A 27,099-nucleotide genomic window follows, 5' to 3' on the forward strand; every position below is an offset into this window, starting at 1 on the left:
TTGGAGTATAGCTCTTCATCATTTATATAAGCTTTGGATTTTACATATTTTGGCCACGAGCATCACTGAAGAGACATGTATTGTCGACATGCGCATCTGGTGCAGGAAAATTGGTACCGTTAATGTTATTGTAATATATAGGTGTTATTTCGTGATGGCAATATTTTGACATCTTGTTTAATACATATTTACACTACATGTATACTATGTTTTGTGCTTTTTAATTGATAAAATTGAGAAAGGAAATGGTGAATATGTCAAAGCGACAACCACCCGACCATAGAGCAAACAACAGCCGACGGCAACCAATGGGTCTTCAATGTAGCGAGAATTCCCGCACCCGTAGGTGTCCTTCAGCTGGCCCTTAAAATATGCATAATAGTACAGTGATAATGGACGTCATACTAAACTCCGAATTATACACAAGAAACTAAATTTTAAATCATACAAGACTAACAAAGGCCAGAGGCTCCTGACTTGGGACAGGCGCAAAATTGCGGCGGGGTTAAACATGTTTATGAGATCTCAACCCTCCCCCTATACCTCTAGCCAATGTAGAAAAGTAAAAGAACAACAATACGCACATTAAAAGTCAGTTCAAGAGAAGTCCGAATCCGATGTCAAAAGATGTAACAAAAGAAAATAAATAAAATGACAATAATACATAAATAACAACAGACTACTAGCAGTTAACTGACATGCCAGCTCCAGACCTCAATTAAACTGATTGAACGATTATGTCTTCATCATATGAATATCAGGTACAATCCCTCCCGTTAGGGGTTTAGTATCATACTATCATAAAATATATGAGAAGAACATAACCCGTGTCATGCCAACAACTGTTTTTTTTAGAAATAAATGTGTTTGGTTCCGATGCAAATACCCTATCAGTGAATCAATGTTAAAGCCAAAATATGCAATCTTTAATGACCTGACAACAGTATCGTAACTATATCCCCTTTTAATAAGTCTATTTAAAGGTTTTGTTAGTTTCTGAGGAGAAAACTGACATTTTTGTGCTTTATAAAGAATATTTCCATAAAATTTTGGATGTGAAATACCTGAACGTATAAGATGTCTGCATGTTGGGTTATATTTACGAATTATTTCCTTATACCGGTGATAAAATTTAGTAAATGTTTTGACCAGTTTGTGATATCGAAAACCCTGGTGTAATAATTTTTCAGTAATACATAAATTTCTCTCGCTAAAATCTAATCGTACAAGTTGAGATACATACACACCATAAGATGGTGACAAGGGAACGTCACCATCTAAAAATGGATAATTAACAATAGAAAATGAAAAATCATCTCTTTTATCATAATTTTTTGTATTGAGCTTCCCGTTTTTGATATAGATATCAAGATCGAGGAAAGGGCAGTGGTCATTGTTATCATTAGCTTTATTTAAAGTAAGTTCTACAGGATAAATTTCTTTAGTATACATACTGAAGTCGTCATTATTGAGAGCCAATATATCATCCAAATATCTAAAAGTATTGTTAAATTTTTGTATCAAATGTTGTTTTGATGGGTCTTTGCTAATTTTAGTTATAAATTGTAACTCATAACAATACAAAAACAGGTCCGCAATAAGTGGTGCACAGTTAGTCCCCATTGGAATTCCAATAACTTGACGATATACGGAATCTCCAAAGCGAACAAAAATGTTATCAAGTAAAAATTCAAGCGCGTAAATAGTATCAAAGCATGTCATATCATTTTGTTTATTGCTACTAAAAATGATCTAAAAGAGTTTGAACATATGTACTCGCATTCCGGCTTTTTGAATGCCCAGTTAATTAGGGATGTGAATTTTTTCTTAATAAGAATAGGAGGCAAAGTGGTATATAGGGTAAAAAAAATCAAAATTTGGAACAGATTTAAAATCACCAATATATGCATGCAATTTATCAAGTACTTCCAACGAGTTTTTGACACTCCAAAAGTAATTAATTCCACTATTTTCAAAGGCCTTATTTGAACAATTTATTATCAGGTTTTTTATTGTACCAAGTGTACTAGTAAGTAAAACAGACAATTTAGTAGTTGAACAATGGCTAGAAGATGAAATAAATCTATATTTGTAAGGTTTTTTGTGCAGCTTCGGAAGCCAGTACATAGTTGGGACTTTCATTGTGTTTGGTTCTGCTTGTAAAGAAGTAGCTAAAAGTTTATGTTTGTTACAGATGTCGTTTTCTGAAAATGAAGTCAGTTGGAATGTTGGTGAATTCGTGATTTCCTTTTGCAGAACCTCTATATAAAATTTACGTCAAACAATAATGATGTTATTAACAGCTTTATCAGCCGGGACAAACACAAATTCCTTGGCTAGTTCTGTTAGTTTATTTTTTATACGCGAAATAGGGTTTTTATAGTTTTTATTAAGAGTAAAATGTTCTTTTAAATGTTGTATTCGAATATCAACTATCTTCAATACTGAATTATAAAAAAAGAGTCCAAAGATTTTTTGTCTGCTTTTTCCCGTTTTACCCATTTCAAACAGTAGGCACGGAGTGAGTCGTTGATGATATTACGACACTCATTCCAGTTAATAGTTGACGGGGGACGATATTTAGGTCCTTTACTGAGGAATGATTTTAACTCTCGGTCGAAACCGATGTTAAGGTCTCCTGTTATAACATGGGAAATTGGGCCATAGGTGTATTCTAAATTACTGCAATTACACGACATAGGTGTGTTTTCAGTTATTTTGACATTTTACACAATTGGCTATAATTAAACACATATTTTCGGGTAGATTTCTTGTAAATATAACAAATGAGAGGGAGTTCAGTATTATCAAAATATCCAGGAATTTGGTCTTTAACAGAATGGTCGTTAAAAATACAGGCAATATTTACAAAATCAAAACCTTTATTGACATACTTTATTTTAATAAAAAAAAAATTGTGATCTTCAGGGCGATCAATTTTTGGAAACAGTTTAGAATAACAATATGCCATTATAATATGGACAATTTTATACTTAGGACTGTAATATGAAATTGTGTTGCAATCCTCTAAAATTTTATTTAATTTATTTATAGGTAGAGAACAAAGCTTGGTTAACAGATAATGTCTGCCGTTGTTTTTTGAAAGAGAAATTAGGTCCGAAATATTTGTATGGTTGGTCCGAAATTTTCTTTGATTGTGATTTTTTCTGCGTCCATGAGAACGATTTTTACGAACAGTTTTAGAAACTATATCCAAAATGTTAACATAATCGGTTCTTGATATATTGCCAATTCCCATGATATTATCATTAAGACCGAGAGGGTAGACTGTCTGTAATTTTTTAATTCAATTTAGTTCATTTATTTTTCGTGATCGTAAAAACTTAGAATGAGATTCACCAGGCTGCTTATTTACTACTTCTAACGGTGAACATGTTTTATTGTTCTTTTATTTGTTTTTGTTCTATTATTAAGATTACTTTTACTGTTGAATGGTTTTATGTGATATCCGTTTGACGTGGCTCGGTACTTATACATCTCGTCAATGTGTTTGTATTGGCTTTCATTTTTTGGTGATTTGTTTTGTATATGTGACTCTTTGTATTTCTTTTGTGCTTATATCGTGACTCTGTACTTTAAAAGATCCCATCAGTATGATATTTGTCTATAATATGTCATTATGATATATTTCTATTATGAATTACTTGTATACGTTGAGCCACAAACGTCAAAATCAATCAATGGCGTAGTGGAATTGACAATTTTTGGATTCTCATAAATTCTATGTATAACTTTTGAACTAGTTTGAATCTCGGTCTATTTCTGTAATTTATTCTTACATACTTTTGATTTTTTAACTCTGTATGCGTACATTGCCTATGAATTTTTTTTTTTTAAATTGTTTGTATGCACATTGAACAACAAATTTATGTGACGTATATAATTTTTCTAACGTCAGACACTCAAATCAATCCATGTGTTCTTAAACAGTAGATGTAATTGTGTCCTGTTAAATTGTTCCCTTTAAAAAGTTTTGGATTCTCATATATTCTATGTATAATTTTTGGACTAGTTTGAATCTCGGTCTATTTCTGTAATTTATTCTTACATACTTTTGATTTTTTAACCCTGTATGCGTACATTGCCTATGTAAATTTTAAAATTGTTTGTATGCACATTGAACGACAAATTTATGTGACGTATATAATTTTTCTGACGTCGGACACTCAAGTAGATCGAACTTGTGTCCTGTTAAATTGTTCCTTTTAAAAGTTTTGGATTCTCATAAATTCTATGTATAACTTTTGGACTAGTTCGATTTCTGTAATTTATTCTTACATACTTTTGATTTTTTAACCCTGTCTGCGCTCATTGCCTATGTAAAATTTAAAATTGTTTATAATCCAGGTACTTTTGATAACTATTGTATGCACATTGAACGACAAATTTATGTGACGTATATAATTTTTCTGACGTCAGACACTCAAATCAATCCATGTGTTCGTAGATAGTAGATGTTGTTGTGTCCTGTTAAATTGTTATACGATGATGACTGATGTTCCCATATTTTGACTATTTTATTGATTGTGACTGTTTATTTAACGCATCATGTAAATGTAACGGAATTTGATGAGACTGTTATTAAAGTGAGAGGGTTAGCGCTATAGAACCAGGTTTAATCCACCATTTTCTACATTTGAAAATGCCTGTACCAAGTCAGGAATATGACAGTTCTTGTCCATTCGTTTTTGATGCGTTTTGTTTTTTGATTTTGCCATGTGATTATGGACTTTCCAAATTGATTTTCCTCTGAGTTCAGTATTTTTGTGATTTTACTTTTTTTTTTTGAACTGTTAAATATTTAATAGGATGACTGTGCTTCTTAAGATGTTGATAAATGATACTTTTGAATTTATTGGGTCTTTTAAAACGATACAGGTGTTCTTGCGTGCGTTTAGATAAATATCGCCCAGTTTCACCTACGTACTGAATACCGCATCCCGGTTTGTTGCATGTGAGTAAATAAATAATACTGTTTGTTTTTCAAGTAATATCAGTTTCAAAATTTAGAGAAAATGTGCGACCATTAAATGTGGACCTTACTGTATTGTTGGTGGAAAGACGGGGACACGTAAGTCATTTTTTGGCATGACACTTATCGATAGAAGGGTAACCACGATTTTTATTGTTAAAAACGTTAGCGATGGTAGTATTTTTAAATAAGCGATTCTGAAGATTGAGACGTGTAGATACCCTTTGAACGAGTTTAGTATATAATATTTTTCCATTTCTAAGCTTCATTTCGATTTTTGGTATGTAGATTTATTACAAAGGAACAAAAACTGGCGTCCAGAATATGAACCATTACACAGTAGATTAAATTGTGTAAAAATTATGAACCGTAATTCAATTTAAAATTAATAAATAGTTTTGAATTTTGTTTCCCTATAAAACATTTTCCTGAAACATTACCTGTGTCAGCAAACATCTTGGCGTGAGAAGCACGTGTATCGAATTTAGCATAATTTCCTGTTTTTGCTTTCCTTCAGTATGTTCTAGATACTGCTGACCATCAGTAGTAGCCTTCATTTGAATGTCTCCCCATCTTAAAATTGTATGCTTTTCCCGGGAGCGCAAACCAAAATTTAGAGTATCATTAATCCATACTATTTTTACAAGAGATTGAGGATTTCCTGCAAATAAATTTGAAAAAGTTGTTGGAGTAAAATCTATTTGATTTAGACTTGATACTTAATTGTATACAATGAGGTAAAAATAATATATAATCTTACGACCGTACATTATCAGGTTACAATAATTCAAGTTGTCAAATTATTTTTTCAATACATCATGATCATATCAATGTGTACAATTTTTAAAAGGAAATTGTGATGTCACAAAGAGTCAATTATCAAGCAAAAGTTACTTAAATAAAGGCAACAGTAGTATACCGCTGTTCAAAACTTATAAATCCATGGACAAAAAACAAAATCGAGGTAACAAACTAAAACCGAGGGAAACGCATTAAATATAAGAGGAGAACAACGACACAACACTGATATGTAACACACACACAGAAACGGACCAAGCATCATATCAATTACAAAAAAAATAATTATACAAAGAATTGTTACCTGCACCAATAAAAAGTAAAATCACAAATAAACTGAACTCTGAGGTATATTCAAAAAGGAGAGTCCCCATTCAAATGGCAAAATCAAAAGTTCAAACACATCAAACGAATGGATAACAACTGTCATATTCCGACTTGGTACATGCATTTTCTTATGTAGCAGCTCTTTTTCATATAGTAAATTAACTTCTTCAGCTGTGAAGGGGTATGCTTTTTTTGTCTCCAATTTTCATGGATTTAGGCTGTTTCAGTTTGGCAGACATCACATCATAGAATGATGAAATTCTTTGTTACTCATTATATTTATTCCACATTTCTCGGTTAAATATATTGAAATGCTGCTCTGCATTGATTTGAAAGATTGTGGTTCATAGTTTGACTCGTCGTCTTTTTTCATTGTCATAAAGAAACAAGCCAAACATTTACCAAGCTCCGTAACAGTAATTGCTTCAGCTAACCTTAACTCGTTATTGCACCTCAACCATTTGGTAAAAAGTAGTAGTATCACTACCAGTCTTCCAAACTGTGTTATCGTTTTTCAACGATCAATTAAAAGCCGTAATGTCCGTGTTGTCTGCCAGGTTTACAAACAATTCAATTTTCCGGAAGTACCCGAAGGTGCATGTGATAAACCCCACGGACAATAAGGGAAAGACAAGCGATAACATTCCGGAAGCAGTTCATAAAAGTGCCTTTACCAGCCCGCCGAGGAAATTTGTAGGAATCAGGTTAATAAACTTCATAATCCTTTCATAGCCTTTTAATATGTTTAAATGTTATTGAACTGTAGAATTTAAGTAGTATTTGATATAACTATCTGATAAAAGAATACTATCACACGTTATTGAGATGGTATTACAGACAACAGTAAGACATACGTCCATTTAATCATAAACAAGTTGGAGTCTACATCACACCAAGTGACAAAAACGATGTACATGAAAGTCGAAAATCAGAAAACAATTCAAACACAATATTTTAATCCTTCAATTCTTTATCTGAATTTGTGTGTTGACGATGTTTTTGTGAATATTGGTATGTACTTTACTTTTAATGGTTTGATTTATTGCTTGATTTTAGGCTTTGCAGCTGACATAACAGTCATCAAGAGACAAAATGACAAACTGATAGAAAGCTATCACACAACAGATAATAGTTGTGGAAGTACGTTTGTAAATAAACAGTTTTTCCACATTTTTGATGAAATTTCAGGCGAGTCTGTGATGAAAAATTTGAAAGAAAACGATCCATTATTCTATTTAGATATTGAAAGAGAATTTGAAGCTGTTAAAAGATCAATTGACAGTGAAATGCAACGGAAAATCAGCCTGAGTATTCCAATTGTGGCTCTCGATAAAGTTTGCCGTGTACACCATCAATTGGATTTTAAGTCGTTATTTGGGGTGTCCAAATTTGCAAAAAACATCAGGATATCAGGTAAAACAATGCGTATTGACGCCGATCTTTTCAGAAACCTGTTCAAATCAACCATAGACAATGTGATATCCCTAATTGAAAGAGTATTTATCGGATATAAAGATTCACATAATGTAACGCATATCATCATGGTAGGCGGGTTTTCAGAATGCAGTTTAGTTCGAGATGCTGTAAAACAAAAATTTCCATCAAAACGTATTATCATAACGGGAGATGATCAATGGTAGCTGCGAAAGGATCTGTGTTATACGGACATCAACCTTGTCAGTACATTAGAAGTCCATCACATCAGGTAAGACTATGTGTGTTTGAGTTCTTTTTCATTTTTTAAATAAATATACTCACAAGAAGTGTACCGGTCTCTGACATAATCTTTGCTTTATGGGAATGTTTTTGTTTTTTGTTCTCACCCACACAATAATGTGTATAACACGATATTTACCTATTACTAGCAATATCAGAGAAAAAGTTGGAAATGCATGCATGCTGCATCACCTAAACGATAAATAAAATCGGAATACAAAAAGGTCTAGTGATTACCTTCAGTTGCTATAGGCTATTACCTTTAGTTTAAGCATGGCTTTATATTTATTATGTTACTGTGCTTTGATTATTTCATTTTTGCGTATGAGCTTTGTCTATTTGTCATTTTGTTTTTCTTTGTTTTTCTTTGTCGACATTGTTGTTTTATATAGAGATTGAGATTATACAATGTTGATTGCTGTACCTAATTTTTTGACATGTGTACCTATTGTTTTGCTCACAAAATGTTTACAATATAATGCAATTCGTTGCGACTGTCGGTTGCGTGAGATGTTAAGCTAGCTAAACAAAAACTCTATAATCCACGATTTTTGTTTTCATTTTTTTTATTGAAATCTGTACATTTATATGGAAATATTGAGGAAAAATAAATGAATTTAACAAAATTTTAAATAATAAAAAAAAAAGAATTTATACATAAAAAAGGAGAAAGAAAATATATATAATATTCTGACGAATATTTCTATGTAAGTACTTAAAAAAAAACAAATCATGTTTTCTTTACATACGAATCATATAAGGACTTTAATTACAATCGAACAAATGAGTAAATTGAATCCACAATGTGAAGAAACTCTAAAGTTTATTGTTTCTTACTGCTTTACATTTCTCTAAATTATAAAGATCTTTTAGTATTTTCTTCACAGCATGAATTGATAAAACCGTTGGAAATATCTTGTATTATAGATATATTGTTCAAGACATAGATTTTTTTTTACCCTTGTATACATGTGAGACATTACCAAACAATTTTGTTTTATTGGTGAATGGGATACTTATACCATTAGATAAAAACCATATATCTATTTCTTCTAATATATTCTGGACATTTTCACAATTCCATAGTACAGGTTCTATAGCTTATATTTCTTCCTTACACAAATTACATACTAATTGACTATGAATGACATTAATTTTACCAAAAAATGTGTTTGTAGATAATATTCTATGATTTACTCTAAACTGTAACCATTGTCATTTTGTGATATAAATAACTGCAAAAAGAAGTTTGAAAAATTCTCTCCATTCTAATTCATGAAGTTGCAAAATTTCATTCCACTGTATTTGCCCATTAGGAACAACTTTAGGTAATAACATCAAATACATATCTTAAGTTCCCAATTACTTTTTAAAATTAGTTTGAACTAACAAGGGAATAACAGGTTCTGCGAGCTTATTATCTCCCCTGAAGTATAGCTTCTTTGTCTGATTTAATGCTGAAATGATACTATTATACATCATTATATTCCCAGAAATATCAAATTTGCCTTTAATTTCCACATAGGAGAGAAACTTTCCTATTACTAATCACATCATTTACAAAAACAATGCATTTATTATACCAACTATAGAATACATGTCTGTTATTGATATTGATATTCTTATTCATCCATAATGGACTAGCAAGAAAATTTTCCCATGTAGAATTTATATCTTTTTCTACAATATGTTACCACGCTTTGAATACACCCATTCAAAATTTGTTATTGACATTTGAAATAGTGTTTGTTGTGTAACTATATCCAAATTTGACCAATTTTTGACTATCTGTATTTGTAAATAAGATATTCAACCATTTACAGATAGAACTGAACAATTTTCTTATCCATTTACATTTAAAAATTATCACAAATAGATTAATATATTATATTTAACCATCATTCTTATAATCCATGTATATCACTTCTTTTTTAACTCTATGAACTGGTGAGTTCCACAAAAAACTATAAATAGCATCATTAATTTGCATAATCATCTCTGCATTTAGTTTCGGTAATGTAAAAAAAGATATGATTGAGTATAGGAAGAATAAGAGTTTTAACCACAGAAATTTTTTCTAATAACTACTAAGGTTTTTTAAACCATGTATTAATCAAAGTTTTTATCTGAAGATACCTATCAGTATAACTTAAGCTTAAGATTTTTATCAAGATCAATATCCAAGTTTACCTCTAACAGCCAAAAAGACGTTGACTTCAATGATAAATTTCTGTTCTGGCATAACATTTCTCTACTGTATTTTTACTTCCAATCCATACTACTTGAGTTTTGGTAAAAATTATCTTTGCATACCAATCTAGCTCTAATAAAGCTTCTGACATAGATTCTTCACTTCCATCCGAAATCAGTGAAGTGTCATCTGCAAACTGATATAGTTTATGTTCGACTTGAGAGATTTCTTTACCCTGTATTTTCGTATTAACTCCAACCTTTATTGCCAAAATCTCTGCACATAATATGAAAAAGTAAGGTGATACACCCCCCTCCTGTCTACAGCCTCATCCACCCAATACCAAAGAACCACGATTTTAAAGAAAAACAGAAAAAAACTCGTACCAAATCAGAAATATACCAGTTGTCTCCATGCGTTTTAGTCTTTGATTTTGTCTTCTGATAAGGAAATAGCCATTATGATTTTTTTTTAATTTTTACTTGAGAAACACAAAAGAATTGTAGTCTTGAGTTTTCGTTAGATGTGTTTCTGATGAGTTAAGTTTTTTCAACGGATTCTTATGTTGTTGTGTTACACCACTGTCCCAGGTTTAGAAGAGGGTTGGGATCTCAGTAACATATTTTATCTTGTTGAATTTATTACAAGTGATTGACAGATTTTATTTTAATGCTTTGAAAAAAGTACGCATTCTTGGTCTGAACCCTCAAGAAAGGTTAAGATTTTATACCATATCAAAATTGTCCGCATAAAATTTAAGATGCTATATTTAAATTACTTTAACAGATGCAAAATTATACCTTGTATACATGACGGAGGTGCGATGGTGACGCTGAAGTGCAATGGGAACGATGAAGAGCGATTGTATATGCCATAGTGCGATGGTCCGTTCGTTGAAGCGTGGTGTTCTATATACAATTTTATGTTGTTAGCAACAGTTTTATACTTAAGTGAGAGTTTGTTCTCTTTTAGCTTGATGCATGAGGTTGCCATACAATCGAGAGGTTTAACAATATTAAACCGGTTAAATACCCAATTTTCTACATAAGAAAATGCCTGTACCAAAATATGAATATGACAGTTATCATTCATTCGTTTGATGTGCTTAAGCTTTTCATTTTGACATTCAATAAGAGACTTTCAGTTTTGAATTTTCCCTAGAAGTTCAGCATTTTTTTGTGATCTTACATTTTTTTGACAAGCTCCAAGTGTCTTGGTTTCTAGATTTAATAACAGGAGCATGTTAACATCTTTCAAGTACACGAGCCGATTTCTTATGTTTTGCTTATGGTTTCTTTTAAGTTATCGATTGATGTGTTTTTCTGTTAATCACTTTTTATTCATTCCTTTTATCAATAATGACACAAATTGCAAACATTATATCAACTGTGAAACGTTCCGTGCATAAGTACAAAAGCAGTCACAGTATATTTTAAGAATATTTAAACCTTAAGGTGGTACCTAACACTACAGGGAGACAACTCTGTAAAGTCAGCTAAACGTTTAATTACGTCGTGTTGTAGAAGAAATATTAAGCTTCTCAATGATCAAAATTGGTGTTTGTCAAATTGCTACATAACCAGTGTAATTTTTCTTACAAAACGGTTGGTTCAAATTTTTATTTTTTTTTATATTTTTGTTAAAGTGTCAAAGAAAATACTTTAAGAAAATTTTATGAAAATTAAACGAGCCAAATTAATTTTAGTGAAAGTGTTGGGTACCACCTTAAACAAATCTCGAGAATTATGTTACATATAGGCATATTACGTGTTATTATTACATCAACCAGGGTAGTGCAGATAAAAGGAAGTTTCTATAAGTAATACTATATAAATTGTAATGTGTGACGGAGTGTAGTTTTGCTTTATGATCATGATGATATCTTTCAGTGTATCTTAACTGCGTTTGTTTACTTTTTGAAAGTACGAAATAATTTAGTTGAATGTAGGTTTTAACACAATTTAAAAAGAATATAAGTTACTAATGTACAATAACAAGATTACAGTACAAAAAATGATAATTAAACAGCTTATTCCATAATATTGTTAACTGGATACGATTCATTTGAACTATGAATTTTCATTATAGTTTTATATGATAATTCGACATGCAACAACTGAAAATAGTCTTAAAATAACTTTGATATTAATGATATTTGCAATGAAAGCTGGTCGTAGATTTTTTAACTTGAATATGTATACACGAGTATAACCAACTTATGGAATCTGATGTACAGTAGTTGTCGTTTGTTTATGTAATATATACGTGTTTCTCGTTTCTCGTTTTGTTTATATAGATTAGACCGTTGGTTTTCCCGTTTGAATGGTTTTACACTAGTAATTTTGGGGCCCTTTATAGCTTGTTGTTCGGTGTGAGCCAAGGCTCCGTGTTGAAGGCCGTACTTTAACCTATAATGGTTTAATTTTTAAATTGTTATTTGGATGGAGAGTTGTCTCATTGGCACTCACACCACATCTTCCTATATCTATTATGATTGATTGTGTACTCTTAATCGATCTGCACCTTTCGTTAGTAAAACTTCTGCAATAATAAATTAAAAGAACGGGATTATCACTCGTATTATGTACTTTAAACAACAACAAATCACAAAATATACACGATCGGCTTTAGTGTAAAAGCCAACCAACTACTCTCTATTTGTATGTAATCAAGTGTAAGTTACACAGAGTGTTTGTTACGTGATGTTTACAAGAAATTCACAGACCCGTCCTTTTTAAATAGTCATGGGGTGTACATATTTTATGAAAAGATATACAATGCTCTGTGTTTTGTTGAATGTATGTTATTTGTATCCATCTGATGGGTTAAGCATTTTCAATTGATGTTTATACTTCGTTCTGATATTGTACTGTTACACCACTGTCCGAGTTTAGAGGGATGGTTGGGATCCCGCTAACATGATTAACCCAACCGCATTCTGTATGTATGTGCCTCTCCCAAGTCAGGAGCCTGTTTTTTAGTGGTTGTCGTTTGTTGATGTATTACATCTTTGGTTTTCGTTCATATTTTGTACATAGATTAGGCCATTAGTTTTCTCGTTTGAATTTTTTTACATTTGTCATTTCATGGCTTTTTATAGATAACTATGTGGTATTAGCTTTGCTCATTGTTGAAGGCCGTATAGTTACCTACAGTTGTTAATTTATGTGTCATTTGGTCTAGTTGTCTTATTGACAATCATGCCACATTTTTTTTATATTTTTTGAAAATATCAGGACGGTGTTTTTCATGTTTTTACCAATATTGCTTCTCATAGCAGCAGTTAACATTCGAAATCAATTGCACGGCGGTTATACTCCGTGGTTTAGAACCATTTAAAAATGTAACAATAAACTGTATTAAATATATCCCTATATTCTAACAATAACTATTTCTCTTATTTGCTACAACGATTCATGAGGAATTCAAACATACATTAAGGTCACTCGATCGTTACTCGTACTTTCTTTACTGTATAAAACTAGGTTCACACTACCCATCAGATCAACTCGATGAACCCGATTGTCCAAATTTCCACGACCAAGCGAAACCAAATTCTTGATCGGGCCTGTTTACGACTTCTATCCGACTGCTATCCGACTGTAAACGAACTAATTAACTCGACAATTCACGACTCCTTGAAGACTATATCACGACTCCAACCCGACCACTAATTGAATACATATCCGATGATTCCGACCAATTCGCTATCTCTACAAGATCTTTACTAGACTAACTAGACCAAATCAACTCTACTCGAAATCAGCCTGATCTCAGCCAGACCAGATCGACTTGATCGTATAGGGGTCGTAGGGATAATGTGGCATTGATTCGGTATGGACATTTTCAGTATAAAACGTCTGACATTTTTATATTACCCGCTGCAGCGGATGGGACATTAAGTTAAACTAGGCTTTGTCCGTCATTATGTACATGTACGTACGTCCCAACAATTAGTTTTCATTCTCTAATTATATTTTGCCTCAATCAAATTCTATGAATTGTTTGAACAATGCTTATTACCATAAAACACAGATCAAGTGCGAATTTGGATGGCGTCACTTTTATCGTTTTTGGGTAATGACTCTTTATAGCGTTTTATGCAAGCTAAGGCATTATTTATGCCCCATATGGACACATTCTCCGTTTATATTGTTAGATTCAGAAGTTCACAGAATGTCTGAGGAAAATAAAACATTTAAAGTACCTAAATGGAAATATAGCAGTTGGATTACTTGGCAAGGTGTTTAGAGCTCAGTTAGACATGTTAATAGCTGCGACGGAGCATGAGGAGAGAATGGCAGACGAACAAAAAGGGATAAACAGCAAAAGGTGCCGAGAATCTAGATGATGCAGTGGCTGACACGGCGACCTAAATGTGGGCAGTAGAAATTGTAATCACAAAAATACTCCGAGGAAACTGGAAAGTCCCTAATCAAATTGCAAAATCAAAAGTATGGGAGATTAGCAGGAGCTCGACAAAGATGATCCAAATAGTTATAAAAGCATCCTGAAATGAAAGTAGGACGCTGATTTGGTATGGCAGTTTTGCTGTTCTTTTCTTGAGATTTGTCACTCGATGTTAGATATCAATATACATTAATTTTACAATCCCCTTTATGTTTTTTTTGCTTTCTTACAAATTAAGCCTACTGTTAGTGTCTTATATGTGCATGTGTATTTAATTTCTGATACCCAGAAGTTGAATGGTTCTAGCTATTTCTTTTTGGTTTATCCATGGCAACAACCTGCTTGTTTTTACTAACAATATTGCAAAACGGGGATAAAGATGTTATATGTTTCCCAAAAATGTGACCAACAAAGAACCTCAATCTCCTGGAGAATACATTTTCTGAAACGGTTAACATATATCTTTTACGGATGCAAATAAAAATCATTTGTCTTTCGTCTCATTTTTTTTCTTATAAAATTGCGTCAGAAAGCGTATGAAAAAAGTGTTTGTAAAATTCGACCGTACGGTGACATAAAGCTGTTCATTTCTGTGTCATTTGGTCTCAAATGGAGAGTTGTCTCATTTGCAATTATACCACATCTTTTAATTTGTATTATAAATCAAATTCTGGACGTACGGAAAATACGGACAGTCAAACAAAATATCAATAATGTGGTCATTTTTATAAATTTCCTGTATACAAAACTCTATATTTTTCGAAAAACTACGGATTTTCTTATCCAAGTCATAGATTACCTTAGCCGTATTTGGCACAACGTTTTGGAATTCTGGATCCGCAATGCTCTTCAATTTTGTACTTGTTTGGCTTTATAAATATTTTGATATGAGCGTCACTGATGAGTCTTATGTAGACGAAGTGCGCGTCTGGCGTACTAAATTATCCTGGTACCTTTGATAACTAATTAGAAGGAGTAATCATGTTTTTCTACAAATGAAACTTTACTGCTATTTTTTATTTTTATTTGTTGGGTATCAATATTACACCTGAATGGCCGTAGGCGCGATAAAAACCCGTCCGCATCAAATACATTTATCATGTATTGATAAAAACCATACATATTAAATGCCCTTGAACTTTTACTAGATAACATTTGTGTTCGCTTTGGGGATTCCGTATATCATCAGATTATCGGAATTCCAATTGGGACTTACTGTGCACCACTTATTGCGGACCTGTTTTTGTATTGCTATGAGTTACAATTTATGACAAAAATAAGCAAAAACCCATCGAAACAACATCTGATAAACAAATTTAATAATACTTTTAGATATTTGGATGATATTTTGGCTCTCAATAATGACGACTTCAGTATTTATATTAAAGAAATTTATCCTGTTGAACTTACTTTAAATCAAGCTAATACTAACAATGACCACTGCCCTTTCCTCGATCTTGATATCTATATCACTAACGGAAAGCTGAATACTAACATTTATGATAAAAGAGATGATTTTTCATTTCCTATCGTTAATTATCCATTTTTAGATGGTGACGTTCCCTTGTCACCATCTTACGGTGTGTATTTATCTCAACTTGTACGATTCGCTCGTGTATGTAACAATGTTTTAGATTTTAACGAGAGAAATTTATGTATTACTGAAAATTATTACACCAGGGTTTTCGATACCCAAACTAGTCAAAACATTTACTAAATTTTATCATCGGTATAAGGACATCATTCGTAAATATAACTCAACATGCAGACTTCTTATACGTTCAGGTATTTCACATCCAATTTTTTATGGAAATATTCTGTATAAAGCACAAAGGTGTCAGTATTCACCTCAAAAACTAACAAAACCTTTGAATAGACTTATTAAGAAGGGATATAGATACGATACTGTTGTCAGGTCATTGAAGATTGCATATTTTGGCGTTAATATTGATTCACTTATAGGGTCTTTGCATATGTATTATTGTCATTTTGTTTATTTTCTTTGGTTACATCTTCTGACATCAGACTCAGACTTCTCTTGAACTGAATTTTAATGTACATGTACGTATTGTTATGCGTTTACTTTTCTACATTGGCTAGAGGTACAGGGGGAGGGTTGAGATCTCACAAACATGTTTAACCCCGCCGCATTTTTGCGCCTGTCCCAAGTCAGGAGCCTCTGGCCTTTGTTAGTCTTGTATTATTTTAATTTTAGTTTCTTGTGTACAATTTGGAAATTAGTATGGCGTTCATTATCACTGAACTAGTATATATTTGTTTAGGGGCCAGTTGAAGGACGACTCCGGGTGCGGGAATTCCTCGCTTCATTGAAGACCTGTTGTTGACCTTCTGCTGTTGTTTTTTGCTATGGTCGGGTTGTTGTCTCTTTGGCACATTCCCCATTTCCATTCTCAATTTTATATTGTATATTATTTCTTATTTTATAAAAAAAATATGATTTTTTTCGTCTGTTTATTTATCATTCTACATTAGATATTCATGACTTATGCAGTGAAAATTGCATAATAGGAATCGAACATAACATAAACTGATCTTTTAGCTTTACCAAAGACCTTTCAAGGTACTTTATGGGCATGAAATCAGGACAAAATTCATGCAAATTTAAATGAATAATACTAAAATACAGCCTCCAAAGACCGATTATTTAGAACGTTCATATAAAGTACAATGAATCTAAAAAAGAGTTTCACCAAGAATCCGATCATAAGATTGCAAAAACAAAGCGACGCTTAAGGTTACAAGAATAATGTTTACAATTATACTGTTATAATATGTACTTTTAAACCTAATGTTGCATCAAGTATGATTAATCTACTATATATAACTTTATAAGAAATCAACAATGTTTGAAAATGAGAGTTTTCTTGGTCTACACATGACAGGGTACAAATAAAAGTTCCGGAACAAAAAATGTTGTTGGGGATATAAATGGATACAGAAGTCAATTGTGAAAGAAATCATCATATATAGCAACACATAAACAAATAATTGATGAATCCAGTAATAACCTGCGACCTGCCACCACCTTAATAACAAGATATATTTCCTTTAACATCTATCCAATTTATAAAGTGTATTTTTACTGTAGGAAATGTCGAATTCCATTTTGACCCAACTAAGTCAATTGAATAGAGATGATTTTAAGGATCTTGTGGCTTCTGGGACCTTTGCTACCTATGAAAACAGGATTTACTTGGCAGGACCCTGTAACATTGGAAAATCTTCGCTAGCAAGTATTTTAATAGGCGAGAAAATACCAAAGACTTGGTTTTCAACAGATGGCCTTATTATTCATTTTGGTAGAAATGGCATCGACTTACAACACAAAAAGATGGTTCCCTTGAAAAAGGGTAAGTGCAAGTCAAGTTTTGTTCTGGTATTGTATGCTAAGAAGTAATTGAATTAATTTTTTAGTGTAACTGACGTGTTTTGTCAATAGAAAAATTCACATATTGTCCTTTCCTCGTTAATTGCAAGATCTCCAACAGTGGGAGTAGAATTTACAGTGCAGAATTCAGACAAAGAAATCACACCAAGATTAATTTGGAAAATGTAAAATCTAAATTCATGAACGTTTTATAATGTATTATCAAATTTTGTCCTAGCAAAGACCCAAAATGCAAAATATGTTGTTTCTATTTCATCTACTTTGGATTATCTTTAAAAGAGGGATACAAAATACCAAAGGTAAAGTCAAACTCGTTAATTGAAAATATACTGCCAAATCGTGCAAATATTCTATTTGAGTAATATACCCACTCCGTGACCATCAGTATCCGTCATCAACATTTTAATTTGACTTTTCATAGCTTTTTTAATTTTGTAGCATAAGAGTGGCATTCTGACTTTATATCTGACAGGTTTTCATATGTCAGTATTTGTTTTTCTGTGTTTAATCCAGTTATATTACTTATTTATGAACTCTGAATCCGCAAGAAAAAAGATTTTTTAAGAAAATTGGTAAACATGTGTTGTATAAATGCCCCCGCTCTGTTTGGATCAAGTTAAACTTGAGGAGCTTGGTACATAAAAGTTGGAGTCCTTATTAAAAATCTCATTAAGTTTGTATGAAAAGCACTTTACAATGTCTTTTGTACCTGTTTCATTTCACATAATATCTTTTCTTTCTTCTGTAGGATAAAAAGTGGTTCAAATATAAGCCTGTTAAGACAAAAACTGCATGCACGTTTTTCACTAAAAAGTGAAAAATCTTTGTATCAGACCATACTGTCTGCAAAAAATGTTAAATGGAGAGTCTTTTTAACAACGTGTTTTAATGTTCTTTCATTTGTCTTTGTTCTATTATTAATATTACTTTTACTGTTGGATCGTTTTATGTGATATCCATTTAACGTGCCCGGTTCTTAAACCGATGTGTTTGTTTTGTCTTTCATTTTTTTGCTGGTGTGTTTTGTATATGCGACCTTTTTTATTTCTTGTTTCTGATAACGTGACTCTGTACTTTTAAAGATCCCGTCAGTATGATATTTTCTATTTTATGTCATTATGATATATTTCTATCATGAATTACAAATTACGTTGAACCACAAACGTCAATATTATCAATCGCGTAGTGAAATGAACTATTGTTGGATTCTTATAAATTCTTTATAACTTTTGGACTATTTCAAATCTCGGTCTATTTCTGAAATTAATTCTTACATACTTTATTTTTTAACCCTGTATGCTAACATTGCCTATGAGAAATTTTAAAATTGTTTTTATATACATTGAACGACAAATAAATGTGACGTATAAAATTTTCTGACGTCAGACACGCGAATCAATGAATGTGTTTGTATATAGATGTTTTTGTGTTATGTGAAATTGTTCCTTTTGACTGTTGTACCCATATTTTGACTATCTTATTTATAATGTCTGTTTAGCTCAGGCATCATTGTAAATATAACGGAATTTGTTGAGACTGTCATCAAAGTGAGAGGGATAGCGCTATAAAACCAGGTTTAATCATATATTTTCTACATAAAAAATGCCTGTACTCAGTCAGGAGTATGACAGTTTTTATCCCTTCGTTTGATGTGTTTGAGCTTTTGAGTTTGCAGCTTGATTATGATTTATATCTAGATATTGACTATGAGAGTCGGTTGAAAAACATAAATTTACGAAAGTGGAACATTAGGAAGCTGAAATCATCACTTCGTAAATTTAACAGACGCCATCACGAGTTGTTTGATTGTTATGGAATATCTGGTATATAGATGATATCGAATATATTCCGTATGTCGTAACTGTAATCCCGTTCCCTTGTCACGAATGTGACCTACCGAATTAGACTTTGTACCATTATGTTTGACATTTTTACCTATAGTGTCTTTTTGTTTTGTTCACGCACCATTGTCAATATTATAAAATTTGATGCAACTGTCGTACAAGTGAGAGGTTAAGTGCCATAAAATCCGGTTTAATCCACCATTTTCTACATTTGTAAATGCCTGTTCCAAGTCAGGAATATGACAGTTCTTGTCCATTCGTTTTTATTTGTTTTGTTATTTGATTTTGCCATGTGATTATAGACTTTCCGATGAGATTTTCCTCTAAGATTTATTGTATCATGTCAATTGATTATGAGAATGATAAAACGAATAATTTTTTTTTTATTTCCTATATCTTCAATATGCATTTTTAATGTAAATATATGCCACGGACTAAATTGACCCTGAATTATTTTCAATGTTACTTGCTCTTAGAGAATTCTTAACTAATATGATATGTTATGTGTATCTTTTCTTTCCATTTTAAGTACATTAAATACATATGCAAGGTTCATTTATACCCAAAAACCCTTCATTGGAAAATCAATTTTAGAGTATTCGCAGTTACTGACAGCTTGTTAAAAGCCAAAAACAATTTATAATAAAACATCGTGAATCAGAGATTAAAATCAAGTGAAACTCATCCCAGGGATTTAGTATTTAAAGACCATGGACAGTAAAAGGGGACATGACTTGTGCAACGCCCAAAAAAATGTATCACCAGGCAGTAGGATAGTTCGGATTTAACATCTTTATAGATGAAAATGAATGTGTGTGTGTCTTTATACATCCCGTTTGAAAATAACATGAATTTAGTTATCTTTTGATTTTCTGATGACAAAACCGATATAGTGTCAATGTCAACTATATTTAAAGATAAAATTACAACATTGGTAAGATAACCTTTACTAATAAGTTTTTTTTAATGGTTTGATAAATTTACACGGATGACCTAGTCATTCTTGTGATTTCAGTACAATGCAAATTTAGGATGAAAAATACCGTTTGTAAGTTTGTAGGTACAGCCAAATTTACTAGTCAAATCTTTGTATTTATTAAATAATTTAGTAATTTTTTTGGAGAAACTTATGGTAACGAAAATCCTGACATAGAGTTGTCTCATTGGCACTCATAACACATCTTCCGATATCTATAGAATAGTTTACCAGTGATACATTGATTATGTATTTTAACCTTTTTAAACGTCATGACACACACGGGCATAACGAACAAGTTGGAAATTAACATGCATAAACACCGTATGATGGAGCGGAAAGAAAATCGCTGTCTAAAAAAGGAAGCAATAAGGAATGGGACAAACAGTCTTTTGTCATAAATTTTATTTTGGAGATTTCCCATTGAAATTGAAATGTTTAAACCTAGAAAAAGACAATTTCTGCTGTTTATGTTCTTTTGGGAAAATTTCGGTAGTAAATTTAGAGAACTCTGTTTTGGTTGATGAAAAAAAAGTCATCAAGATAGCGGTAGGTATTGTTAAATGTATCAACCAAATGTAACAATAACTTGTCTTTCCTGAGTTTGTTCATTTACTTAGATTTACAGCAATATAGGGAAAATCTTACTTTAAAGGTGCACACTTAGTGCCCATAGAAATACCTTCTACATGTCGATACACTTTATCGTAGAAACGTACATATATTTTCTGTATTGCAATAGTACTACTAATTGTTGTAATTGCGATACCATTACAAACGACTTTACTTTTTTTTTAAAGCAAATGCATGTTTGCTGTGTGAATTGGTCTTAGTACCAAGGAATAGGCATATATTGCACTGACACTAATCTATTTAATGCATGTATATCAGATTCATTTAAGGGTTACCTAATATCAGTGAACTATAATAATTCGGAACTGGTCTCTGGTATGGTAATTTAAGTAAATTAATCACTGTATCACTGATATGTCACGATCAAGACTGAGGTTCCAACGCCTTAATGGACCGATGGGTTCCATTTCAGATTGATCGCAATCTTTATGTCGAAGGTAGTTTGTTCCTTATGTTCTTTGTGAGCATTCTGGCTACAAATTAAACCAAGAGTGCTGAAAGTAGCGTCAACCACCAATGATAAATCAATCAATCATTTTACATTTGTCTGTTTGTTGTACTTTTTGTTGCTACAATAATGGGCATTTTCTCCTTTAAGAATTGCTCCATTTGAAAACAATGTCTTATGCTTTCAACAAATGACTTTAATAGTTTGTTGGCTCACAAACGTATAATGGTATTTGAATCATGTTAAACTAATGAGTACACACTATTAATATATAAATCATATACAATTACTGGTCTATTTACAAATATTTACAACAAAATAAATGCAAATCTCATCATTATTAAGATAACTGGTGTCAATATGTTGAGGATCCGATAAAGGTAAACGAAAGGTACACAAAGATATATATAGATATATATAGATATACCTTTTTTTAAAATTTATATTTCAAAATCCCTACCGAATACGAATACTACAAAAATTTATAGAGCATTAAACCAGAAAAAAAAAATACAGTTATTATAACGATTGAAACAAGATCTATAAAATTAACCTCTCCTTCAGGTTACCCATAATATAGTCGTACTATCTATAAGCAAACATATACGAGCTGATATATCCAACAAAATGATCATCCCACCTATTAAATGCAGTATTGAAGGTATGTAAACCTGGGATGTCCTGATATATAGCTGTTCACTAATGTATGTAAGTAGACAAATTAATGTTTTTTTATAATGTATATATCGAATGATCTGTTCTTTGTTAATTCACACCCTCAAATAATTGGCATTCTCAACTTACTTTCGTCGTACGCTTTGAGTACAAAGCAGTTGTAAAATGCGAATATACTATATGTCACCTAATGGCCAATACCATGCTTTGTTTTGGATGTTCCAATTATACTCTCCAATGTTGTAGGCATAATGAATGATTTACCCGAGGTCAAAAGGTATAAATGACGTCACTGAACGTAGACGCTAACTATGACATTAGCACATAGGCATACCACGGGAAAATGCACGAATCTGGAGGTAATCAAACCATGGAAGCATAAACAAACGATGAAACGAATTTGTTGTTAGCCTAGTTCACTTTGTTTTGAGAACGACTAATTCCTTATAATACTATTTGCCTGACAAAAACGTGCACACTGATATTGATAATCATTTAGCTTCACCCTTAACCTTTTTTAGTATGTTAAGCATATCACCTATCCAGCTGTTTTGTTTTCTTTCACGTCAACACTAGTACTGTGTCTAATAACAGAAACAGCAACTATTTGCCTTAACCTAAAGGTATTCGATCCAACACAAATACTGTATTTGTTTATAAAGAATACAAAAAAGTCTATACCTTGTGGTAATCATTTAGCATGAAAGGTATCGATTAACTAATTGTGTGTGTGTGTTTTTTTTTGTCGTTATATCCTCTAAGTTCTTTTGATTAGAACCAATCTGATAAAATTTTCAAGAGGTTATTTCCTTTTAATCTTTTTGAGTCTTTTGAGATGATATAATTGTTCCATACATGTTCCTTAGAAACTTGAACGGAGGTCAAAAGTAAAGGTCATGTTTATTTGTTCATTATTGTATTTCAGCTTTCGGTGTCACAATATTGGTTTGAAATGCTTTGGTTTTAATGTAATTTCGTGGTTGTTCTATGTTTCTGTTATCAAAGTTGCTTTTCGTTCATTGTTATGTATAGAAATCAGCCGTGAATTATTTTGTTTGAAATGATTGTTTTTATTTACGAGGCACTTTAAAGCTTACAATGTTGTATTGGTTTATCTCATTATTGAAGGCCTTGCGGTGCAAATTGTTGCTTACCTCTGTGTAATTTGGTTCCGTTGTAACTTTCTAGGACGTTCAATTCTAGAGTGTTCTTAGTATTTTCCGTGACAACTATATATATATAGACACTAAAGTTAAACAACCTTAGACTTAGACATAGATAGACATTTTAAAATATTCATTGCATTTGGATTGACACTTTTATTCTAAAAACAACATCATACTGGATTGTGACCGTAGTAGTGAACGTAATATTCAGATAAAGATAAAAAATTGGACTAATATTTTGACAGTTAAGTTGACAGTAATATTTGTGCAATACTTCTTGTAAACTTTTGAATAATAAATATTGTTAAATTTTATTATTGATTTGTGTCTTTTGTTGGCTACAATTTAAAGGTAATTTCTGGCCGTAACAGAAATTGGGGGCTCGTCCGGGAGACTGAAAATATCTTATTCAAAATTTGTTTAGTAATTTTTATTATAACTAGCCAAGAAAATTCTACAAAATGGCATTTGATGCCGGTAATTTTTTGAAAACGCCAGACCTGGAGAGTTTGGAGCATTCAAAGAAAGAGGAATTAGTGTTGCTTGCTAAACATCTGAAATTAGATTTTAGAATATTTATGAGAAAACAAATTATAAAAAATTTGGTTATAAACAAATTAGTGGACGCAGAAATTTTAGGGTAAAGAGGCTCTCGATCTTAAGGTCGACAACGTTGACGCCTTTAAATTAAAAAAGCTTGAAATAGAACATAAACTTAAATTAAAAGAAATTGAAATGAAGGAGACGGAGAAAATAAAAGAACTTAAAATGAAGGAAAGTTTGGAAATGGATAAAAAAGAAAAAGAAGATGAATTTAAATAAAAAGAACTTGAAATGAGGGAAAGGCTAGAGATGGAGAAAATGAAAATTGAAATGGTCAAAGAAGAAAGCAACACTAAAGTCCAGTCGAAATCAGAATATTTTGATGCAGCAAAAAATATACATTTTGTTCCCAAATTTTGTAAAACAGTGGATAAATATTTTCCGCAGTTTGAGAAAATTGCTCATAATTTGAATTGGCCAAAGAGCCATATTGGACTACAATGCTACAAGTGTTTTTGAGGGTAAAGCCGCTGAAATATACTCCGCACTTCCATCAGAAAAAAGTTCCGATTATGGCACGGTGAAACAGGAAGTTTTGAAAGCTTATGAATTAGTACCAGAAGCATATAGACAGAAATTTAGATCTTATAAAAAGTTTGATTCGCAAACCTATGTGGAATTTGCTCGGGAAAAAGAAGATCTTTTTGATAAATGGCTTACTTCAAAGAAAACAGATAACAATTTTGATAACCTAAGACAATTGATGTTATTAGAAGAGTTCAAACAATGTGTTCATTTAGACTGAAAAACACATTTAGACGACAAAACTGTTGGGACAATACATGATGCAGCTGTAATTTCAGATAATTATACCCTTTCACATAAAACAAGTTTCAAGGGTCAAACTGTTAATACTTCAAGTGGAAATTACAAAAATCAAAGCACTGAGCGTACTGATAGTAAGCCTGTTGCACAGAATAAGAGTCAGTCCAGTTATAATATGTCTAGTCCAAAATTTGATACTTTTGAGAAGAAGTCACTGATTTGTGCTTATTGTGAGAAAAATGGTCACCCGATGGCTGATTGTTTTAAACCCCAGAAGAAGAATGAAAGAGATAATAAGCCGAAGTCCAGTGCTTGTACGACACTTTATATTACCAGTACGTTGGAATGTCCTGCGAGTCAGGCTTTTAAGTCCAGTTTTTGTGATTGCATGGAGCATTTTTTTGAGGAATACAAACCCTTTATGTCTGATGGGTTTATTTCTATTGTTGATGTTACCACTCTTCAGTGGATTTTCTTACCCAAGGAGTAGATTATATTAGCCGTATTTGGCAGAACCTTTGGGAATTTTGGGTCCTCAATGCTCTTCAACTTTGTATTTGTTTGGCTTTTTAACTATTTTGATCTGAGCGTCACTGATGAGTCTTATGTAGACGAAACGCGCGTCTCGCGTATAACATTATAATCCTGGTACTTTTGATAACTATTCAGCCTATTAAGATTTTACGGGACACTGGAGCTTCTCAGTCTTTATTGTGAGAAGGTGTGTTGCCTTTGTCCGAGACTTCTGTTGGTGCCTCCGTTTTGTTACAAGATGTAGAGTTAGGTTGTATAGATGTTCCTCTCCATCGTATTTATCTGAAGTCAGATTTGATAACTGGACCAGTTATTGTGGGTGTTCGTCCTAATCTCCCCGTTGAGGGTGTTACGTTATTGCTAGGAAATGATCTAGCTAGGAACAAAGTGGTTGCTGAACCAATTGTTACCAGTGAACCGGTGATGGATGTTAAATTACATGAAGATGATGCTGAATTGTATTCAGCTTGTGTTGTAACTAGGGCGATGGCTAGAAAACAACAAGATGAGGATTTGCAAGAAAACCCCTGTGATTACAAGGACCTTTCTGACACTTTCCTAGCCGACATTAAAGGTCCTGATAGCTCAGAAAAGGCCATAATAAGACCACCTAATGTTAACAAGAATGTAATTATTCCATGGCCAGACGTAAACAGCCATTCATTAAACAGAAAGAACCTTTTCGAAGAACAAAATAAAGACCCTGAAGTTCTTCAGCTCCATAAGAGGGCTCAACCACAGGAGGAAGCAGACAAAGTGGCTGAATGCTATTTCCATCAGGACGGCATTTTAATGAGGAAGTGCAGGCCTCCTGATGCTATGAGGAGGAATGGAGAGTGGTATACCAAGTGGTGGTGCCTAAAGTTTATAGGCAAGAAAGTATTGGTCTTGCCCATGACACCCCCTTGGCTGGACACTTAGGTATAAGGAAGACTTGCCTTAAGATCTTGCAGCATTTCTACTGGCCAAGACTTAAAAATGATGTTGCGGAATACTACAAATCATGTCATATATGCCAGGTTGTTGGTAAGCCTAACCAGAAAATGCCACCAGCACCACTTCTGCCTATTCCAGCCTTCGACGAACCTTTCAACAGAGTTCGAATTGACTGCGTTGGACCTTTACCAAAGACCAAAACTGGAAATGCGTATTTATTGACAATCATGTGTACATCCACTCGCTTTCCTGAGGCTATTCCGCTAAGAAATATCAAGACACCTACCAGTATCAAAGCACTTATCAAATTGTTCACATTAGTAGGACTTCATAAGTCTATACAGTCCGACCAGGGATCACATTTCATGTCAGGTTTATTTCAGCAAGTCATGTACCAGTTAGAGATTGCTCAGTATAGATCAAGTGCGTACCATCCAGAATCTCAAGGTGCCTTTTCACCAAACATTGAAGAACATGTTAAGAACTTTTTGTTTTTTCAATTTGACATAGACTGGGATGATGGAGTTCACTTTCTACTTTTTGCAGTCCGAGAGGCTGTTCAAGAATCCCTTGGATTTAGTTTCTTTGCGTTGGTATTTGGCCATACTGTGAGGGGACCGTTAAAATTGTTTTAGAGTTTTTGAGCCTGGTGATAAGGTACTTGTATTTTTGCCA

General features: G+C 32.5%; 1 protein-coding gene across 1 annotated transcript in view; it reads left to right on the forward strand.

Moving 5' to 3' along the window:
* The window catches only part of LOC134694067 (heat shock 70 kDa protein 12A-like), a 34,878-nt gene extending 20,502 nt beyond the window's left edge, over window positions 1-14,376 (forward strand). The window contains exons 4-5 of the mRNA XM_063555063.1: window positions 7,175-7,452; window positions 14,185-14,376. Of these exons, the coding sequence (XP_063411133.1) occupies window positions 7,175-7,452; window positions 14,185-14,376 (470 nt within the window). The remainder of the gene's footprint in view (window positions 1-7,174; window positions 7,453-14,184) is intronic.
* Window positions 14,377-27,099: the final 12,723 nt, after the last annotated feature.

Source organism: Mytilus trossulus, chromosome 13, assembly GCF_036588685.1.
Source record: "Mytilus trossulus isolate FHL-02 chromosome 13, PNRI_Mtr1.1.1.hap1, whole genome shotgun sequence".
NCBI classification, from domain to species: domain Eukaryota; kingdom Metazoa; phylum Mollusca; class Bivalvia; order Mytilida; family Mytilidae; genus Mytilus; species Mytilus trossulus.